At 45.2% G+C, this 20277-nt stretch overlaps 2 protein-coding genes across 2 annotated transcripts in view; both read right to left on the bottom strand.

The window, feature by feature from the left end:
- LOC129706958 (arf-GAP with dual PH domain-containing protein 1-like) overlaps positions 1-8979 on the bottom strand; it is a 120690-nt gene extending 111711 nt beyond the window's left edge. Inside the window, exon 1 of the mRNA XM_055651643.1 lies at positions 8637-8979. Coding sequence (XP_055507618.1) covers positions 8637-8721 — 85 coding nt within the window. The 5' untranslated portion in view covers positions 8722-8979. The remainder of the gene's footprint in view (positions 1-8636) is intronic.
- Positions 8980-10510: 1531 nt separating this feature from the next.
- Positions 10511-15932, bottom strand: LOC129706959 (uncharacterized). The gene is made up of 2 exons (XM_055651644.1): positions 14610-15932; positions 10511-12182 (listed from the first exon to the last, which is right to left on the bottom strand). The coding sequence occupies exons 1-2, from the start codon at positions 14625-14627 to the stop codon at positions 11271-11273; spliced, it is 930 nt and encodes a 309-aa protein (XP_055507619.1). The 5' UTR covers positions 14628-15932; the 3' UTR covers positions 10511-11270.
- Positions 15933-20277: the final 4345 nt, after the last annotated feature.

The raw sequence follows: 20277 nt of genomic DNA on the forward strand, positions 1-20277 counted from the left end.
ACATCCTTCTTCCACACCCTCTCCCCACTCGGTTGCTCCACTCCCTCACCGGGTACCCCCAAGGCCAGTGATAAGTGATCGCACAGCCTCCCCCTTTCAAAAACGCTCCAATCCAATTTAAAGCCTATATATTGTATTCAAGTGTAAGTTAAAAGACACCATATTGCACAATTCCAATGGGAGGGGGACACCCTCCTTCCCCCCCTCCCCCGTCGTTATGCTCCCTCGGGCTTGGTCTCTCGCAATTTCTCACTCCCAACTCTCACCCAAATGATACAGTGTGAAAACAGGCCCTTCGGCCTGTGATAGACATAAAAATCTGGAGCAACTGAGCGGGCCAGGCAGCATCGCTGGCTGACAAAACATCACCCAATCCTTCTCTCCAGAGATGCTGCCTGTCCCGTTGAGGTACTCCAGCTTTTCATGTTTGTCTCATTATGTCCCACAAACAAGAACCAGTCCCTACCTCTTCCTCCATCCCATCTATAGCAATGACACGCAATATTTTCCCTGCCTCACCTCACCAGTTCATAAGCAGCTCAAGGAGCAGAATTAGACCATTCAACCCACCTTGTACTCCACCATTCAATCATGAAGGTCACTCTCAACAAGATTCCCTCCCTTAGTCTGCAGACCTATAAACATAAACTGAGGCTGAAGTCAGACTCAGCATAGTGCAATCCTCTCATTGTCTATCCAAGCCTTATTCGGTAAGCAGAGCACTTTCAGCCTCAAGCACTGGAGGTCTCCTACACATTTCCACTGATCACTTTTATATGTCATTCTGCCCACAGTGGGAGGATATGTAAGTGATGGTGAAGCGAAGGAGGGGGGGGGAAATGAAGGTCACTCACAAGATTCCTCTTTAGTCTGCAGACCTATATAAACTGAAGCTGAAGTCAAGTCAGCATTGCAATTTATCTTGTCTTGTTATTTTGCTGAGCACTTTCAGCCTCACTGGAGCTCTCCATTAATGATCCTTGGCCCTTTGATTTGGTTTAACGGCAGTAACTGGAGTTTTATACCAGGGAAATCAAGGGGGATGAGCAGTTTACGATGCCAATGTCAAAACCAGAAATGCGGAGTGAACAATCTGTAGCTCCAATTGACCAGTGGAACTTTAAACACATTGAGTTGTGCAAAATATTTGTCTTCTGGTTATTGACTTGTCAGACTTGGTGTGATTCACACAAGGGAATGCAATAAAGCTGACATATTTCTATAAAAACCCTGGATATACAAGCTCATGAAGCTCAACGACCCAATTTGTGCTTGTACTCATTCTTGGTCACTCTGTACAAAATCTCTGACCTTGGAGATTAAACTGGCTTGTTACCTGCAAACCCAGTGGATCTTTGTTTCTAGGCTAAATGGAGGATCAAGTAACCATGTTCATAAGTTATAGGAGCAGAATTAATCCATTTGGCCCATCAGGCCTACTCTGCCATTCAATCATGGCTGATCTATCTTTTCCTCACAAACCCATTTAGTTTAGAAATACTCTCCTGCCTTCTCCCCATAACCCCTGGCACCCGTACTAATCAAGAAACTGTCGATCTCAGCCTTAAAAATATCTAGTGACTTGGCCTCCACAGCTATCTGGGGCAATGAATTCCACTAATGCACAGTCTTTTGCCCAGAGTAGGGACATTGAGAACCAGAGGACATAGTTTAAGGTGGGGGGGGGGGGGGGGGGGGGGGGGGTGGGAAAGGTTTAATAGGAGCCTGAGGAGGGTAAAACATTTTTTTTACACAGGGGTGGTGGGTATATGGAACGAGCTGCCAGAGGAGGTAGTTGAGGCAGGTACTATTGCAACATTTAAGACATACAAGAAGTAGTTGAGGCAGGTACTATTGCAACATTTAAGACATACAAAAAACATTTAGACAGGTATATGGATAGAACAGGTAGAGAGGGATATGAGCGAAATGCAGGCAGGCAGGAATAGTGTAGATGGGGAATGTTGGGCGACATGGGCAATTAGAGCCAAAAGGCCCATTTCCACAACCCTGTTTGTTCGGACACCCCTGTTTTAAGTGGAAACTATCCTTCTGACGTCTCTTTAAGATTTGTCAGTCTCAGAGTGACCAACAAAGAATTATTCCAGGATGTTGCCATGATTTGGGTGGCTGAGCTATAGGGAGAGGTTGGGCAGGCTGGGATGTTATTCCTAGGCGCACAGGAGGTTGAGGGGTGAAGGGTGGATAAAGGTGCATAAGATCATGAGGGGAATAGATAGGGTAAATGCACAGTCTTATACCCAGAGACGGGGAATCAATAAATAAAGGTCAGTTTAAGTTGAGAGGGGAAAGTTTTAATAGGAATCTGATGGGCAGCTTCCCCCCCCCTCCCCCCATCTCCCTCTACCACCCCATCTCCCTCCTCCCCATTTCCCTCATCCTCCTCCCCTCACTCCCATTCCCTGCCCCAGCACCTACCCAGGTTGTAGAGCAGTGCAAGGGTCTGATTCTCATACTCAGCCCGGCCCTGGCTGTAGGCAGTTGAAGCACTCGCGGACCTGGGCCTTGACGGAGCCAGGTTCGCTGTGCTGGGGGCGGGGTGAAGATGGCGGGCGGCCGAACCAGAGCTGCCCGCAGAGCAGGCAGGAAGCGGAGGCTGTGCTGCAGGATGGCGGTGGCCGGGCGGCCCGCCGAGATGCTGGTACATCTTGACCCACGCCCCGGGCTTGGGCACGACTCCAACCCTCAGCTCGGCCGCCATCTGGGCTCCAGTCCGTGCCCCGACTTCATCTTCGGGCTCGTCCCTAACCCTGGACCCTGGCTCGTCCTTGGTTCCAGTCCAGGCCCAGTCCTCGGGCTGGTCCTTGGCTTCAGTCTGGGCCCAGTCCTCGGGCTCGTCCTTGGCTTCAGTCTGGGCCCAGTCCTCGGGCTGGTCCTTGGCTTCAGTCTGGGCCCAGTCCTCGGGCTGGTCCTTGGCTTCAGTCTGGGCCCAGTCCTCGGGCTCGTCCTTGGCTTCAGTCTGGGCCCAGTCCCGGGCTCGGCCCGTGGCATCATCCTCCCCTCTAGGTACTAGGTATTCCTTCACTATGGCGACCTCCAGCCGATTGACAGTGGATGCGGCCCACCAGTGCGGCAATGGTGCCAGGAGGGCGTCGCCATCGCTGTGACACACCTTCTTGACTGTCAGAAGAGGAGACCAATCTGCGTGGCGGCGACTGACAGCAATCTGCGCATGTGCGTTTTTTTTTACGATTTTTAAACCTTAATAACTTTTACAATTTACCATCGATCAGAACAAATCTTGTTGTACTCGCAGCACAGGAGAACGGTGAGTAAGCTGGCGAAAAATCGTAGCGCTATCGCATACCATTTTTGCGCAAATAGAAAAACCACACAAACCGGAGGAGCACAAGATCAGAGTTTAGTTATGTATAGATATAGATTTGGACAGGTACATGGATAGGATAGCTTTATAGGGATATGGGCCAAAAGCGGGCAGGTGGGACTGCTGTAGATGGGACACCTTGTGAACTGTAACCACAATTCAGTATGCTTTAAGGCAGTAATGGGAAATTATAAGATTGAACCTAAGAGTCCAGGTCTTAAATTGGGAGCAGGTCTGGCTCCCATAGTATAGGACAGAAACTAGAGAAAGTACAGTAGATAGACACAAAATGCTGGAGTAACTCAGCAGACCAGGAAGTATCTCTGGAGAAAAGGAATAGGCGACTTTTTAGGACAAAACCCTTTTTCAGACTGAATACGGGTTTTGACCTGAAACGTCACCTATTCCTTTTTTCCCAGAGATGCTGCCTGATCCACTGAGTTACTCCAGGATTTTGTGTCCATCTTTTGTGTAAACAAGCATTTGCAGTTCCTTCTTACGCAGAAAGTAGATTGGGAGCAGGTGCTAGAGTGAAAAACAACACCAGGGAGGTATTTGAAAGGGTAAAACTTAGGGCCATTTTAAGGTTTCAGAATCATTATCCAAAAATTTGAGACGTAAAATAAAATTTGCTCTCACAGAATTTATGAGGAAAAATAGTAAATAGATAAACAGAAGATTTATTAATTTCCCCAATGGGTCCCTTGATGCAAGCACAGACAATGCAGCATTGCGTAATGGAAATCACGATATGGGACATTCTCTAGGAAGACAACCTAGAATATGTGGGTGACCTGTGGTAAGAGCTCGGAGTCTGTATGACGCAAGAAGCACAGAGTGCAAGATTGGGGAACCTAGATTAACAAAGGAATGAGGGATGAGGGTCAGGATAAAGCATACGTCAAATAAAGGAAATTGTTATCAAGTGAGTGCTTTGAGGTTCGTAAAGAAAACAGGTGAGATCTTAAGAAATCACGTAGGAAGCAAAAAAGGGAATCTGAAATGTTCCAGCATAACAAAACTAAAGAGAACTCAAACATTTTAGATGTATATGAGAAGTAAGAGGAAAAATAAACTAAGTATTGGAGGGAATGGAAAGGCATTATTTCAGAACAGGACCTTTTCTTCAGTCTGCAGTCCTGATCCGAATGTTGTCTGTTCATTCTCTCCACAGATGCTGCCTGATCCACTGGTTTTTGATCAAGATTCTGGCATTTGCAGTTTCTTGTGTTTCCTTTGAGAGTATCGGATAGCTTGAGAATAAGTCTCCTCAGGGACAAAAAAAAGTTGTTGTGTGGAGCCATGGGATGTGTGATGTCCTAATTGAATACTGCATCAATATTCATCAAGGAGAAGGAAGGGAGGATGGAAAGTTAGCAGAAATGGACACTGGTACTCACAAATATAAATGCATCAGCAAAGGGAAGTGTTAAATATGGTATATCAACATTAATTAAAATGGACAAATACCTAGATCCTGGAGAAATTTATCCCAGTGTTTTAGGAAAGAAAGAGATGGGTGGGGCTCTGATGGAGATTTCTGCATAATCTTTAGCCCCAGTAGTGTAGTTAATGTTAACTTTAACCTATAATCAAGAAGGGCTGCAGGGAAGATGGGATTACCTTATCTGTAGGAAGGAACTGCAGATACTGGTTTAAACCAAAGATAGACACAAAATGCTGGCGTAACTCTGTGGGTCAGGCAGGTTTTCTGGAGAAAAGAAATAGGTAACATTTGGGGTTGGAACCTTTCTTTAGATCTGACCCGAAATATCACATATTCCTTTCCTCGAGAGATACTACAGCATTTTCTGTTCAAGAAGGAACTGCAGATGCTGAAAAATCGAAGGTAGACAAATATCTACCTACAGCATTTAAGAAGGAACTGCAGATTCTGGAGAATCGAAGGTACACAAAAAAGCTGGAGAAACTCAGCGGGTGCAGCAGCATCTATGGAGCGAAGGAAATAGGCAACGTTTCGGGCCGAAACCCTTCTTCAGACCTACAGCATATTCTGTTTCCCAGTGGAGAAGACGATAGTCCACATTCTGATTCTGTTGGTCAATTCAGGACTTTTGCATTTGACTTTGGTGGAAATGGTTCAATTTAGAAGTGCCTAAGCCAGTTTCTCAGTTTTAAACTATCAGCATTTATCAGGAAGAGTTTCCTGTATATATATATATATATGCATTTTCCAGTCCTGGGAGTCTCTTTATATTCATTGAGCATCGCTGCCTGTGTTAGAGTCACTGTCTCATAATACTAGAGACCTGGGTTCAATCCTGACCTCGAGTATCGTCTGTGTGGAGTTTGCACGTTCTCCCTGTGACCGCGTGGGGCTTCCTCCGGGTGCTCCGGTGTCTCCCCCACATCGCAACGGTGTGCGTTTTGGTGAATTGGCCTCTGTAAATTGACCTGTGTCGGTGAGTGGCAGAATCTAGGGAAAATTGATGACAATATGGAGAGGATAAAATTGGATTAGATTAGTATAAATGGGTGGTTGATGGTCAGACTGAGTGGGCTAAAGGGGCAGTTTCCTTGCCATCACTCTCCATGCTCTATCCTTGAATAGTTGTCAGGTGGTTTATTGATTTAAATTTTCAGCACAACACTAAATGCATATGCACGTCCAAATATCACATTTCTGTTTTTAAATAGATACGCTTACTATCAATATAAAATTAATGATCAGAAAAATATCCCAAGCACAAAACAATGATCAAAGCCGCTACTACATTATAAGCGGCGATATAATGGGATAACATTATCCATTAACCGCCAAATGGGATAACATAGGGCCAGTGTTAATGGCTGAATGATAAGTTCCACCAACACTTTGTGTTCAACTCAAGATTTCAACCTGCAGTTTCTCATGTCTCCAGGTTCTTTGATGCAATTACTGAATGGGATGAATGGCCTCCTCTGTGTCATAAGCATCCACATGTAATTCAAGGTAATTGTTTTCTCAGCCAGTCGTAGGGCAGAAGCATGGATATCTCAGGTAATAAATATCTTATCTAAAGGGCAACACAGTGGCGCAGCAGTAGAGTTGCTGCCTGACAGCACCAGTGACCTGGGTTCGATCCCAACTACACGTGCTGTCTGTATGGAGTTTTACGTTCTCTCTGTGACCGCGTGGGTTTACTCCGGGTGCTCCGGTTTCCTCCCGAACTCCAAAGACGTATAGGTTTGTAGGTTAATTGGCTTTAGTAAATTGTAAATTATCCATATTTGGCGGGGATTGCTGGTCGGCGTGGACTTCATGGGCTGAAGGATCTATTTCTGCACTGTATCTCTAAACTAAACTAAAATAAAGATACATTTATTTAGTGAAACATGGATCTTTGACATTTTCTGCTCCAATATGGGATGGATGCCCAGCTGCTGAGCATTATCAAAGATGAGATCAATAGATGTATACACCCTCAGAAGAGTTGAGGATCAGGCAGGGATAGGAGGGATATGGATCACGTGCAGTCAGATGAGATTAGTTTATCTTGGCATCATGTTCAGCATGGACATTGTGGTTTGAAGGGCCGGTTCCTGTGCTGTACTGTTTTATGTTCTATGTTCCGTGCAGTTTCTTGTGTCTCCATACTAATGCAGCTCGGTTGTTGTCTTTCAAATGCAATGTAAACTATGACTCTGGCTGTGCTTTCATTGATGTAAAAACCCAATGGTGTTAAGTTGGGAGCATTTTACCTGAAACCCAAGTATTATTGATCCATTGGGTGGCTGAGATGCGCTGCCAGGATTGGTGTGGAGGTGGATCCAATAGTGGCGTTTAAGAGACTTTTAGACAGGCACGAATTACACAAAATGCTGGAATAATGCAGCAGATCAGGGAACATCTGTGGGAAATGGGAATAGGTGACGTTTCGGGTTGAGCTCCTTCTACAGTCCGAAGAAAGGTCTCGACCCAAAACATCACCTCTTCCTTTTCTCCAGAGATGCTGCCTGACCCGCTGATTTACTCCAGCATTTTGTGTCTATCTTCGGTGTAAACCAGCATCTGCAGTTCCTTCCTACACTTTTGGACAGACAAATGGATATGTAGGAAAATGAATGATATGGGTTATGTGCAGGTAGAGGGGATTAGTCTAGCTTGGCATCATGTTCTGCTCAGACATTGTGGGCTGAAGCACCTGATCCTGTACTGTTCCCTGTTTAATATGAACGGGACACAAACATCAGCTATGATCTCATTCAATGGCGAATGTGCCTGGGAAATGTATATGGCCTACTCTTACTCCTCGCGTTTAATTGATCATTCTGTATCACTGTCATAAAGATTCTCCTGTAGCAGGCACCACTGCAGGGAAATCCATTATTACATTTTAATTATACTCACAAAACAGGAAATTGTTTCTTGGAATTTTAAAATCACAATAAATCAGGTTCAGTGTGCCAGTACTGTATTTGTGCTTCAAATTGATGTTTTCAGAAACAAATAAATGTTCCTTGAACGTCTGCAACATATTATCAAATCATTCTCAAATCTGCGTATGTCATTTTGATGAAAATAAGCATAATCACTGTTGAATTTCAATGTGTGAAAGCACTGGAAATTCGATGAAAGATATATTACTGAGGCTCCGCCTGCAAACCGCACCTTCCCATCCAACCCTCAAAATAAAGAAATCAGCATTATTTTACCTCCACTTTTAAGTACTGACGTCGCTGGCTGCACTGTTCCTGACAGCTCTATACTGTTCTCGCTTTGACCAGGGCTCGGGCAAAAACAACACCCAGCTCATCCCTCCAAATGAAACCAAAATCTGCTGCACGTTTACAGAACATTAGGGTTATTTCTAGAAACTCAAATTAATTCTTTGTTGCAAAACGGAAGCTTTTTAAAAATAAAAATCAAAGAAATTCTGCCATATGACAACAATCTCCACCCCAGCCAGCTTACACACACATCACAATACAACATTGCTTTCAACGTCCTCTAACCCAGCACCTGTGATGTGGATCACGCCGCTGCTCTCCCCAATACAATAATTCCATATCTTTAAAGCACACACTACACCCCCCCCCCCCCCCCCCCCCCCCCGCCGCTCATCTGAACACACAATATTTTGCAACAGATCACGAAGGTCTGCCCCAGTAATTGTCGAGAGTGACATTAGCTCATGCAAAGCGCTGACATTATCTCATGCCGAACTCACGCCGTGATGAAAATGTCAACGCGACCCCACCTCCCTGCACACAGGTGGAGATTCCCCGCAGGAGACTCTCCCTCCTTGCAATGCTCCCAGCCTCTCCTCCGGTATCCCCACACACTTACCCGCCGCTCCACAATCTGCACACGTCTGGTTGCACGGAATTGCCTGTAGGTCCTGCAAAACCCTTCTGTTCCTCTCGACCGCCATGCTACCAAAATAGCTATAAAAGGACCCGGTCTTCTGTCTCTCGCTGTCAAGATAATGCGAGCTCTGGTTTCCCTATTTTTAAGTGAAGTTCACAATCAGGAATTTTCCAAAACAAAAAAAAACCCTACCCCGCCTAAGATTGCATCATCTGCCACTTCTCTGTTTATTCTCCTTTGCACAGATAGATTAAAGGTCAGGATGGTGAGGGGACTGCTGCCGCACTGCAAACTTGCTCTCTCCTTCTAAATTGCAACTTGTTCCGCATTCCTGCGCCGGTGAGGAAAGTAGGCGTAACCTTCTCTCGCCAGAGATACACCCACAAGCGCTCCAACCCGCCCTCTGGTGGTATCTTCACCCGCAACCCCAATTATTGGCTTGAGATGAAGTCATGTTTCTCCAATCCTTTGTGTGCTCCCAATCCTGCATTCGATTTCTTACCTCCAACTCCAAGCCTCTTGGTTGGGAGTATTTAGCTTAGGCAGTGGTATGAAAGCATACCTCACCTAGGCACTACACGAGAGTCACCACGTTTCTGGCGCTGACAAAGTAACGATAGGTTAATTGAACAGTTTTATCTTCTGCTTGCAGTGGCGAACCAAGCCTGCCGTCACATGTGTGAGCAGGCGGCCCCCCACTGGGTCTCCCCTTCGATCTTGGCGACTCCTCTGCCTGGTCCCCTTCGTTCTTCGTGGACCCCACTAGGTGCCTCTTGGTGGCACGGGTTCATCTACGCTCTCGGCGGTCCACCTCGTTCTCGATGCGGATTTCTCTAATTTCAAGTAACTCCTGCATTCCCACCCTAGCATCCTACTAGTTCCACTGTTCGCATCTCTGTATCCCTTTGTTATCACCTCTTCCCCAGTCAACAATGGGCCATAATCGGCTCCACACTTCCTTAGCCAATTGTTGCTGGCCCTGATTTATTCAAGTCGTTTCCTACCTCCAGTTCCCCTCCCCTGTTTACTTTCATTCTGAAGAAAGGTTCCAGCCCGAAACGCCACCTGTTCCTTTTCTCCAGAGATGCTGCCTGACCTGTTGTGTTACTCCAGCACTTTGTGTCTACCATTGGTTGCTGAGATGGGGCTGGAAAGGGTTGTCCCTTGAGAAACAGGGGCTATACTAGAGCTCAGAAGAAGTGAGAGGCAATCACGCTGAAACAAACATTCTTAAAGGGGCTTGAGAAGAAGGGATAATATTTCCATTGGTTGACATCAACACCACCCAGGCTATGCTCTCATTTCATTCCTGCCATCTGGAAGAAGGTATAGGAGCCTCTTCCCTACAACCGTCAGGCTATTAAATACTACAACCTACTAATCTGTGACCAATTCTGACCATACAAATGACTTGAGGGCTTAGGTTTTGTTTTTGCACTATTATTGTTTGTTATTTTATATACTGAACTTTACTGCTGTTTGGTATAGTGTTTACAAATTACTATGTTTACATATCTTGTGCTGCTGATTCGAGATAGATTATAAAATACTCTTGACTTGACGAGAATTGCGAGGCAAGTTTTTTACACAGTGGAAGATCAATAGATGTTTTCGGACATTAAGAGAATCAAGTGATATGGGATTAGTGCAAGCAATTGTTGATGAGGTAAACAATATCAGCTATGACTATGCACCCATGATTGTGGCCTAGCTATTAGAGCAGCTGTCTCACAGCGCCAGAGACGCAGGTTCGATCCTGACCTTGGGTGTGGTCTATGTGGAATTTGCACGTTCTCCCAGTGAACGTGTGGATTTCTCCCACATCTCCAAAAAGAGGTGCACCCAATTATATAAAGGCATGGAGAGACTTCATTTAAGATACTGTATGAAGTTTTGATGTCTTACATAAGAAAGGCTGTATTGGGCATAATGGATGTGCAATAGAGATTCAATGCCAGAATGATCCCTTGGATGGTGAGATCTTACGAGGAGAAAGAATGGTCAAGTTTTGCTTCTTCTGAATGAAAGGTGTGTTCTGTTAAGGCGGTTCAAGCACCTGGTGCCTTTAACTTGTTATTTACCAGTTCTGCTTTTGAGGTGCCCTGAGGTAAACTGAAAATGAGAAGCAGCACAAGAAAATGTCATTTAAAATAACTGCAGTTCACCACTTGTTGAGTGCCAGAATGCATCTCATAATTCTTCCACAGAACACATCGAATGACTGTAATGGTAATGGGTAGTGTGTGAGATGTGATTTCAATATCATGACGCATTCTGTGTCCAATCTGATGCTGGAATTGAGCATCGCCATGGTGACATTTCTGGAAGGAACTCAGATGAGGGTTTGATTGGTAACCACCTTAATAGCTTGAGGTGTAACACAAACAGTCAAGATTCAACAGTGTTTTATTGTCATATGTCCCAGATAGAACAATGAAATTCTTACTTGCTGCAGCACAACAGAATATGTAAATAGTATATGATAAATGAGAGAGATAAAAGAAAGTTCAGTGTGTATATACACACACACTCACAAAATATATAAATATAAATAAATATATACTCAAAAAAAAATAATAAAAAACAATAATAATAATAATAGTTGATTGCAGTTCAGAGCTTATGTGAGGTTGTAGGTTTAATAGTCTGATGGCTGTAGGGAAGAAGCTGTTCATGAACCTGGACGTTACAGTTTTCAGGCTCCTGTACCTTCTTCCCAATGGCACTGGTGAAATGAGTGGAAGGCCAGGATGGTGTGGGTCTCTGATGATGTTGTCTGCATTTTTGAGGCAGTGACCGATAAATCCCTTCTATGTTGGTGAGGTCAGAGATGGACTGGGCAGTGTTCACAACTTTTTGCAGTCTTTTCTGCTCCTGGACATTCAAGTTGCCGAACCAGGCCATGATGCAACCAGTCAATATGGTCTGTACTGTACACCTGTAGAAGTTCAAAAGAATCCTCTTTAACACACCAAATCTCCTTAATCTTCTCAGGAAGTAAAGGTGCTGATGTGTTTTCCTTATCATTGCATCAGTGCGCTGGGTCCAGGAAAGATCTTTGGAAATATGCACACCCAGGAATTTGAAGTTTTTGACTCTCTCCACCATCGTCCTGTTGACATAAACAGGATTATGGGTCCTCATCCTTCCACTTCCAAAGTCCACAATCAGTTCTTTGGTTTTACTGATATTGAGAGCCAGGTTGTTGTGCTGGCACCATTTGGTCAATTGGTCGATCTCACTTCGACACTCTGACTCATCACCATCTGTAATTCGTCCCACAGCAGTGGTGTCATTGGCGAACGTGACGATGGAGTTCGTACTATGTCCGGCTACACAGTCATGAGTATAGAGTGAGTAGAGCAGGGGGCTGAACACACAGCCTTGAGGTGCTCCCGTACTGATTGTTAATGAGCGTGAAGTATTTCTGCCAATTTGAACATACTGTGGTCTGTGGATGAGGAAGTTGAGGATCCAATTGCAGAGGGAAGCTCTGAGACCCAGTTCCATGAGCTTGGTAACCAGCTTTTAAAAAAAATCAAAAATATTTATTCAAACATTAAAATAGTATGTGCAACACAATAAAACAAAACAGAACCCACCATCACAGTACAAGACAAAACAAATACACCAAGTAAACTATATCACGATCCTTGTCCAGGATACACTCAACCCCCCTCAATGCCCAACGGTCCCGGAAATCCCTCAGGGTGCCCGTGGACAGTGCATAGTCCCTCCTCAGTACCATCCGGATGCGGATGTAACCCCAGAAAAGGGGCAGACAGCTGGCTCGGGCAGAGCCCTCTTCCGCCTAGCGCCGTGACTCGTGGATGGCCAGCTTGGCCAGGCCCAGGAGCAACCCAACCAGGACATCTTCAGCCCTACCCTCTCCCCTACACTCAGGGTGTCCAAAGATGAGGATGGTGGGTGAAAAATGCAGCCAGGAGCAGCCCCTTTAGGTATTCAAACAGTGGCTGCAGCCTGGTAACCAGATTGGAGGGGATGAAAGTATTGAACGCCGAGCTGTAGTCAATAAACAACAGCCTGACCAAATGTTTTTATTGTCCAAGTGATCCAGTGCATAGTGGAGAATCAGTGGGATCGCATCCTCCGTTGACCTGTTGTGATGGTAGGTCAATTGCAGTGGGTCGAGGTTCATGTTGAGATAGTTGATATGCGCCATAACCAACCTCTCAAACCACTTCATCACCATGGACGTTAGTGCCACTGGTCGATAGTCGTTGAGTCATGTCACCTTACTCTTCTTGGGTATTATTGATGCCCTCTTAAAGCAGGTGGGAACCTCAGTAGTGAGAGGTAGAAAATGTCCACAAAAGCTCCAGCCATTTGGTCTGCACAGGTTTTGAGAACTCGACCGAGTATGCCATCAGGTCTAGGCGCTTTCCGAGGGTTCACCACGCTGAAGAATCTTCTGACATTGGCCTCAATGACAGTGACTGTAATACCTGTATGACGGCTCAGGAAGGCACATTGGTGTTCTCCTTATCAAAGCGTGCATAGAACGCATTGAGCTCTTCAGGGAGTCACTGTCGCTTGAGCTGCCTCCTGATTTCACCTTTTAGGTGATGACATTCGAACCGTGCCACAGTTGCCAAACATCCACCCCATCTTCCAGCTTTGAGCAGAAGACCGTTTTGGCCTTTTTGATGACCTTGTCAAGGTCGTATCTGGACTTCTTATAGACCTCCGTGTCACCAGACCTGAATGCCCGGGATCTGGTCTTCAGAAAAATGCGGATCTCCTGGTTCATCCAAGGCTTCTGGTTAGGAAACACTCGGAAGGTTTCCGTATTAAGTCTGTAACGACTGGCGTATTCATTCAGGTCCGTTGCCGAGTCCTTGAACATTGTCCAGTCTACTGACTCCTTGCAGTCCTGTAGTTGTAGTCAGAGAAGCAGGTGAATTTTCCCTTGTAAATAAAACAAATAGGTTGAAAAACTACTGAATAACAGAACGTAGAACAGTGCAGCACAAGAACAGGCTCTTCTGCCCACAATGCCGGTGTTGAACATGATGCTAAGACCATCACTTATCTCCTTGTACATAACCCAGAATTCTCCATTCCCTGCATATCCATGTGCCTATCCAAAAGTATTTTAAATGCCGCAAATGTACCTGCTTCAACCACCACCCCTGGCAACGTGTTCCAAGCACACACCATCTTTTGTGTAAAAACCTTGGCTTCTGTAAACTGTCCCTAGGGTATGGGATAGAACAAGTGTATGGGTTATCGATTGTCGGCATGGACTCGGTGTGCCGTAGGGCCTGTTTCAGCAATATTCAAAATTTAAACACTAAGAATGTATGAAGTGTTTTTAAACTTTTTTTTTGTATTGAATTTAATAATTCCTGTTCTCTCTTTAGGAGCTCTAGTTTTTGGTTCACTTGACAGTGAACACATCAAATCCTTTTATTATCCTTATTTGGGCTTTTAGCTCTGCAGCCTTTATTGAGCATCAGGTCAAAAAGCAGACACCATGCGCCCCCTTCTGGTTAACACAAATATTCTCCCAAAGATAGACATGCGTGCCGGAGTAATTCAACAGGCTGGGTGGGCAGCATCGCTGGAGAAAAAGGATGGGTGACGTTTCAGGTCAAGACGCCCGAAGAGGGGTCCAGAGATGCTGAATGACCTGCTGAGTTACTCCAGCATTTTGTGTACAAACCAGCATCTGCAGTTCCTTGTTTCTACAAATATTTTGCCAGTGGCTGAAAGACCGCAAGAGGCCTGTTTATACTTCAGTGTTAACACCACAGTCTGGCAGAATGTCAAGTCTGTCGCTTAATTCTGTTAAATGCACCATCTATTTTATCCTCTATTTTTCTGACCTTTGAGGTCATTATTTAGAGATGAACTAATCATTAGCTTTGCATAAATCCTACAGATTACTTCCAGATTTACTTAAACTCTTAAATTTACTTATTCAGTTACCTTGGTGGGATTTGGCATCCAGGTCAACCACCCAGATCTCTAATCTCCTATTTTGACTACCATTGTGCCAGCGTCCATGAATAGTTCTGAACAAATACTGGGCAAAAAAAAGGCAAGATGTTAATCAAGCAAAAGTAGCAAGTTTAGCTTAGTTTAGTTCATATTTGTTTAGTTTAGCGATACGGCACGGAAACAGGCTCTTCAGCCCGCCGAGTCCGCGCATTACTAGCGATCCCTGCACACTAACACTATCCTGCACACTAACACTATCCTGCACACACTAGGGACAATTTACAACTTTACAAATCCAATTGGCTTACAAACCTATACCTCTTTGGAGTGTGGGGGGAAATCGGGGCTCCCAGAGAAAACCCACGCAAGTTACAGGGAGATTGTACAAAGTCTGTACAGCACCCATAGTCAGGATCGAACCCGGCTCTCTGGTGCTGTAATGCAGCAACTCTACCGCTACGCCACCGGGCCGCCCCACAGGCACCAGCGGAACAAATGCAGCACTAACACAAGAGGGACAATTTTCAAAACTAAAACTGATAAGGATGGCAAATGATATGCTTGCCTTTATTGGCCAGGACATTGAGTATAAGAGACTAGATGTCATGAAGCAGCTTGAAAAAACTTTGCTTAGGCCATATTTGGAGTATTGTGTGCAATTCTGGTCACCCCATTGCAGGAAGGGTATGGAAACTATGGAAAGTGTGCAGGAAAGGTTTACCAAAATGATTAGATCTGGATTAGAGAGTATTAGCTATGAGAAGAGGTTGGACAGATTTGGATTATTTTCTCTAGAATGCCAGAGGTGGAGGGAAGACCTGATAGAAGTATATACAATTATGAGAGGCATAAATAGGGAGGACAGTTAGAACCTATTTCCTACAGTTAGAACCTATTTCCCAGGGTGGAAATATCCCATCTCCTCCTCATACTGCTTTCCGCAGAGACCGTTCCCTCCGTAACTCCCTGGTCAATTTGTCTCTTCCTACGCAAACCACCTCTTCCCCGGGTACTTTCCCATGCAGCCGCAGGAAATGCTACACTTGTCGCTTTACCTCCCCCCTCAACTACATCCAAGGAACCAATCAGTCTTTCCAGGTGAGGCAGAGGTTCACCTGCACCTCCTCCAACCTCATCTCCTGCATCCGCTGTTCCAGGTGGCAACTCCTCTACATCGGTGAGACCAAGCGCAGGCTCGGCGATTGCTTCGCCCAATACCTCTGCTCAGTTCATATTAACCAACCCGATCTCCCAGTTGCTCAGCACTTCAACTCCCCCTCCCATTCCCAATCTGACCGTTCTGTCCTGGGCCTCCTCCATTGCCAGAGTGAAGCCCAGCGCTAATTGGAGGAACAGCACCTCATATTTTGATGAGGTTGTTTACACCTCAGCGGTATGAACCCTTGCTTTCTCCCTCCTTCCCCTCCCCCTTCCCAGCTCTCCCAGAAAGCTTATTGTCTCCACCTCTTCCTTTATTTTTCCCCGCCCCCCCCCCCCCCCGTCCGACATCAGTCTGAAGAAGGGCCTCGACCTGAAACGTCACCTATTCCTTCTCTCCATAGATGCTGCTTCATCCGCTGAGTTTCTCCAGCATTTCTCGTCTACCAAAGATTTAATGGCAGAGCATTCGGGTGAGAGGGGCAAAGTTTAGAGGAGATAGGCAGGATGAGTTTTTAAACACAGAGGATGGTGAGAGCCTGGGACGCGCTGTCAGGTGTGGTGGTGGAGGCAGATACAATAGTGGCATTTAAAAGGCTTTTAGATAGGCAAATCGATATGCAAGGATTGGAGGCATAAGGATCATGTGCAGGCTGACAAGAGTAATTTATGGAACTGCAGATAGCTGGGATAGCTCGCAAAAGGTTCCTGAGATAAACTGCAGTACTTTATCACAACCAAAGGTGGAAACAGAGAGCTCAATTCAGAGGAGCTGATCATTCTGTCTCACACAGCTCTGTTAAACACCAAATAAATGTGTTAACAAATCCTGTCAGTTTGACCACAGTTGCAGGAAAAAAGAACTAGTTTATTTTCACTTCCCACATTTTGTTTGACTCTCTGGTAGTTCTACAAAAAATTCACAGACCTTACGAGAATGACGCATTTACATAGCAACTCTATCAGAGTAACACTTCCCAAGAGTATCTGCAAAAAAAACCACACTTAGCGACATGTAAAATGGGATTAGATAATTGGGTGCTGGAGACTATTCAGCCCATTGAATCTATGCCAACTCATGGAATCATCTCATTAATTTGCATTGTAACTTGTTCTCTTCATATTTCCTTCCCATCGACATGGTGGTGAAGTTGGTATGCAGTAAACCAGGTTAGAGGAGGTGAACCTCTGTTCAGGATGGCAGTGATTTGTATAAAGCATTTCAAACTAATGGATTCCGCAGCCTCAGGGGGGCCTCGGAACGGTGGGGTACTTCAGAACTGTCATCACTTGTTGCGTGTACACAGCGAGGTGAGAAAATAAGAAATAGCTCACCCACTCGGGCCAAGATCGTTTTTTCAGACTAGGAAGTTGCAAGCTGGCAGGCGACTCTTGTGGCGACTCTCCACGTGGCGTTTGAGAAGAAGATGTATTGCACGCATCTACAGTAGGGTTTCACTGGGTAGTATGCTGAACAAGATTTTCACTGTGTAGGATGGAACTGCAGATGTTGGTTTATACCGAAGATGGGCACATATTGCAGAAGTAACTCAGCGGGCCAGGCAGCATCTCTGGAGAAAAGGAATAGGTGACGTTTCAGATCGGAACCCTTCTTCAGACTGTCACTTTATAAAGCTTTTCGCTGTGTCCTTGTTTTGTTTAGTTTAGTTTACCACAAAAAGTACCGAGGTACAAATGAAAAGCTTTTGTTCTGTGCTATCCAGTCAGCAGAAGGAGAATACATGATTACAATTGAGCCATTCACGGTGCAAAAGAAATGTTGCTGTAGATTTAAGAGCGTGGAGCGATTATAATATGAGTTTGTAGATCTGCTTCTGTGGCTAGCACACAAATAGTCACATGTGTTGGCGCCATCTGCACATGACTATAAACTCATGACTGTCCGAAGGGGGGGGTACCAATGCAGAGCGGTCAGTGACTCTGGGTGGGTGGAGGGACCAGACTGTCCCCAACTGTGCTGCAGCTGAAGGGGACATTGCCAGGTTTTTGTCCCCATGATCCTCAATTTCCCTACTCTGGGCAAAAAACTCTGTGCATCTACCCGATCTATTCTTCTAATGATTTTGTATACCTCTCATTTCCCCTCATCCTCCTGTGCTCCATGGAATAGAGTCCCAACCTACTCAACCTCTCCCTATAGCTCACAGTCTCTAGACCTGGCAACATCCTCATAAATCTTCTCTGTACTCTTTCCAGTTTGACATCTTTCCTATAACATTGAGCCCAGAACTGAACACAATATTCTAAATACAGTCTCACCAACATCTTATACAACTGCAACATGACTTCCCAACTTCTATACTCAATACTCTGACTGATGAAGGCCAAAGTGCCAAAATACTTTTTGACCACCTGATGTACCTGCGACTCAACCTTCAAGGAACCTCCATGCAACCATCAACCATTCCTCTGCCCACCTGGCCAATTGATCCAGATCCTGCTGCAATCTTTCACAACCATCTTCACTATCTGTAAAACCACTCACTTTTGTATCATCAGCAAACTTGCTAATCTTGCCCTGTTCTGTGACGTTTCACAGAGTGCTGGAGTAACTAAGTGGGTCAGGCTGAGTGTAGAAGTTGGGAGGTCATGTTGCGGTTGCATAAGAAGTTGGTGAGGCTGCATTTAGAGTATTGTGTTCAGTTCTGGGCACCATGATATAGGAAAGACAAACTGGAAAGGGTACAGTGAAGATTTACGAGGATGTTGCCAGGACTAGAGGGTCAGTGCTATAGAGAGGTTGAGTAGGCTGGGACTCTATTTTATGGAGCACAGGAGGATGAGGAATGATCTAATAGAGGTGTATAAAATCATGATTTGAATAGATCAGGTTGAGTCTTTTGCCCAGTATAGGTGAATCGAGGAGCAGAGGACACAAGTTTAAGGTGAAGGGGAAAAGATTTAATAGAAATCTGAGGGGTATATTTTTCACACAAAGGGTCTATCTATCTTTCCCTCCCCAACCCATTCATCTGCATTCTCCCCATTACGTCTGACACCTGTATCAATCAAGAATCTATCAATTTCCTCCTGAAAAATGTCCATTGACTTGGCCTCCACAGCTGTCTGTGGCAATGAATTCCAGTTTACCACTCTCTGACTTAAGAAATTCCTGTTCATCTCCTTCCTAAAAGAACGTCTTTTAATTCTGAGGCTGTGGCCACTGATCCTAGACTCTCCCACTAGTGGAAACATCCTCTCCACGTCCACTCAATCCAGGCTTTTACCAGCCTGGGACAGACTGCAACAGCTTCACACCATGTCCCAAAGCTTGTGTCCTGTCCTGCATCACCCAAGGCTGCAGACATTATAGGAGAGGACAAGCACCGTCACAAAGTAGCTCACGATGGTTTGGGTACCATTCAAGAATGTCTATACATGTCACATTATGAATATTACTGAAGAAGGGTCTTGACCCAAAATATAATCTATACCTTTTCTCCAGATATGCTGCCTGACCCGCTGAGTTACTCCAGCACTGTGAAATGTCACCTATCCATATTCTCCAGAGATGCTGCCTGACTCACTGAGTTACTCCAGCACTCTGTGAAACGTCACCTATCCCATGTTCTCCACAGATGCTGCCTGACCCACTGAGTTACTCCAGCACTTTGTGACTATTTTCCCTTCACCCATCTGCCCAAGCCCACCCTCCCCCCATCTTTCCGATGTTCCTTAACACCCATAAACCTCATTCTGCCTTTAAATTTCACTCCTCTTTCAAATCTGCTCCATTTATCTACATGCATTTTTTTTCTTACCTTTTTCGTCATAGTGATGCAGTGTGGAAACAGGCCCTTCAGCCCAACTTGCCCACACCGAACAACATGTCTCATCTACTTACTTGTCTCACTCACACGAGTTTGGCACATATCCGTCTAAACCTGTCCTATCCATGTACTTGTACAAATGTCTCTTAAACATTAGGATAGTCCCAGCCTTAACGACCTATACTGGCAGCTCTTCCATACACCCACCACCCTTTGTGCGAAAGCTAATTCTCAGATTCTTGTTAATTTCTGAAATATTGGTCATAAATCTGGTGCAGAAATGCTCCAAAATAAGGCTCACAGTGCATCAGAGAGCATCTAAAACCCCAGAGCCAAAAGTCCATGGACGAGCGCGGCATTGAGGGACTTCACGCTCTGATGTGCACAGGGCGGAAATTATTTCACATTAAAATGTTTGTAATCCTGTCATGCCACCCCCCTTTTTGAAAAGCTTCGTATGGGCCTGAAACTAAATGAAAGATTCTACAATTTGGATGAGAATGCACACGGTGAGTATATGGAGATTACACTAAACGTTGCAGCAAGTTTGCAAACGACACTGTAACGTTGAATTAGTTTAATGTGGAGGCTGCGGTTGCCGGAACCTGGAGCTGATGGAGGCAAAGTGCTGGAGTAAGTCAGCGGGCCGAGCGGCGTCTGTGGGGATCGATGGACGTGGAGGGGACCCAGTGAAGCTGATTCACGAT

This window comes from Leucoraja erinacea, chromosome 20, assembly GCF_028641065.1.
Source record: "Leucoraja erinacea ecotype New England chromosome 20, Leri_hhj_1, whole genome shotgun sequence".
Taxonomy (NCBI): Eukaryota; Metazoa; Chordata; class Chondrichthyes; order Rajiformes; family Rajidae; genus Leucoraja; species Leucoraja erinaceus.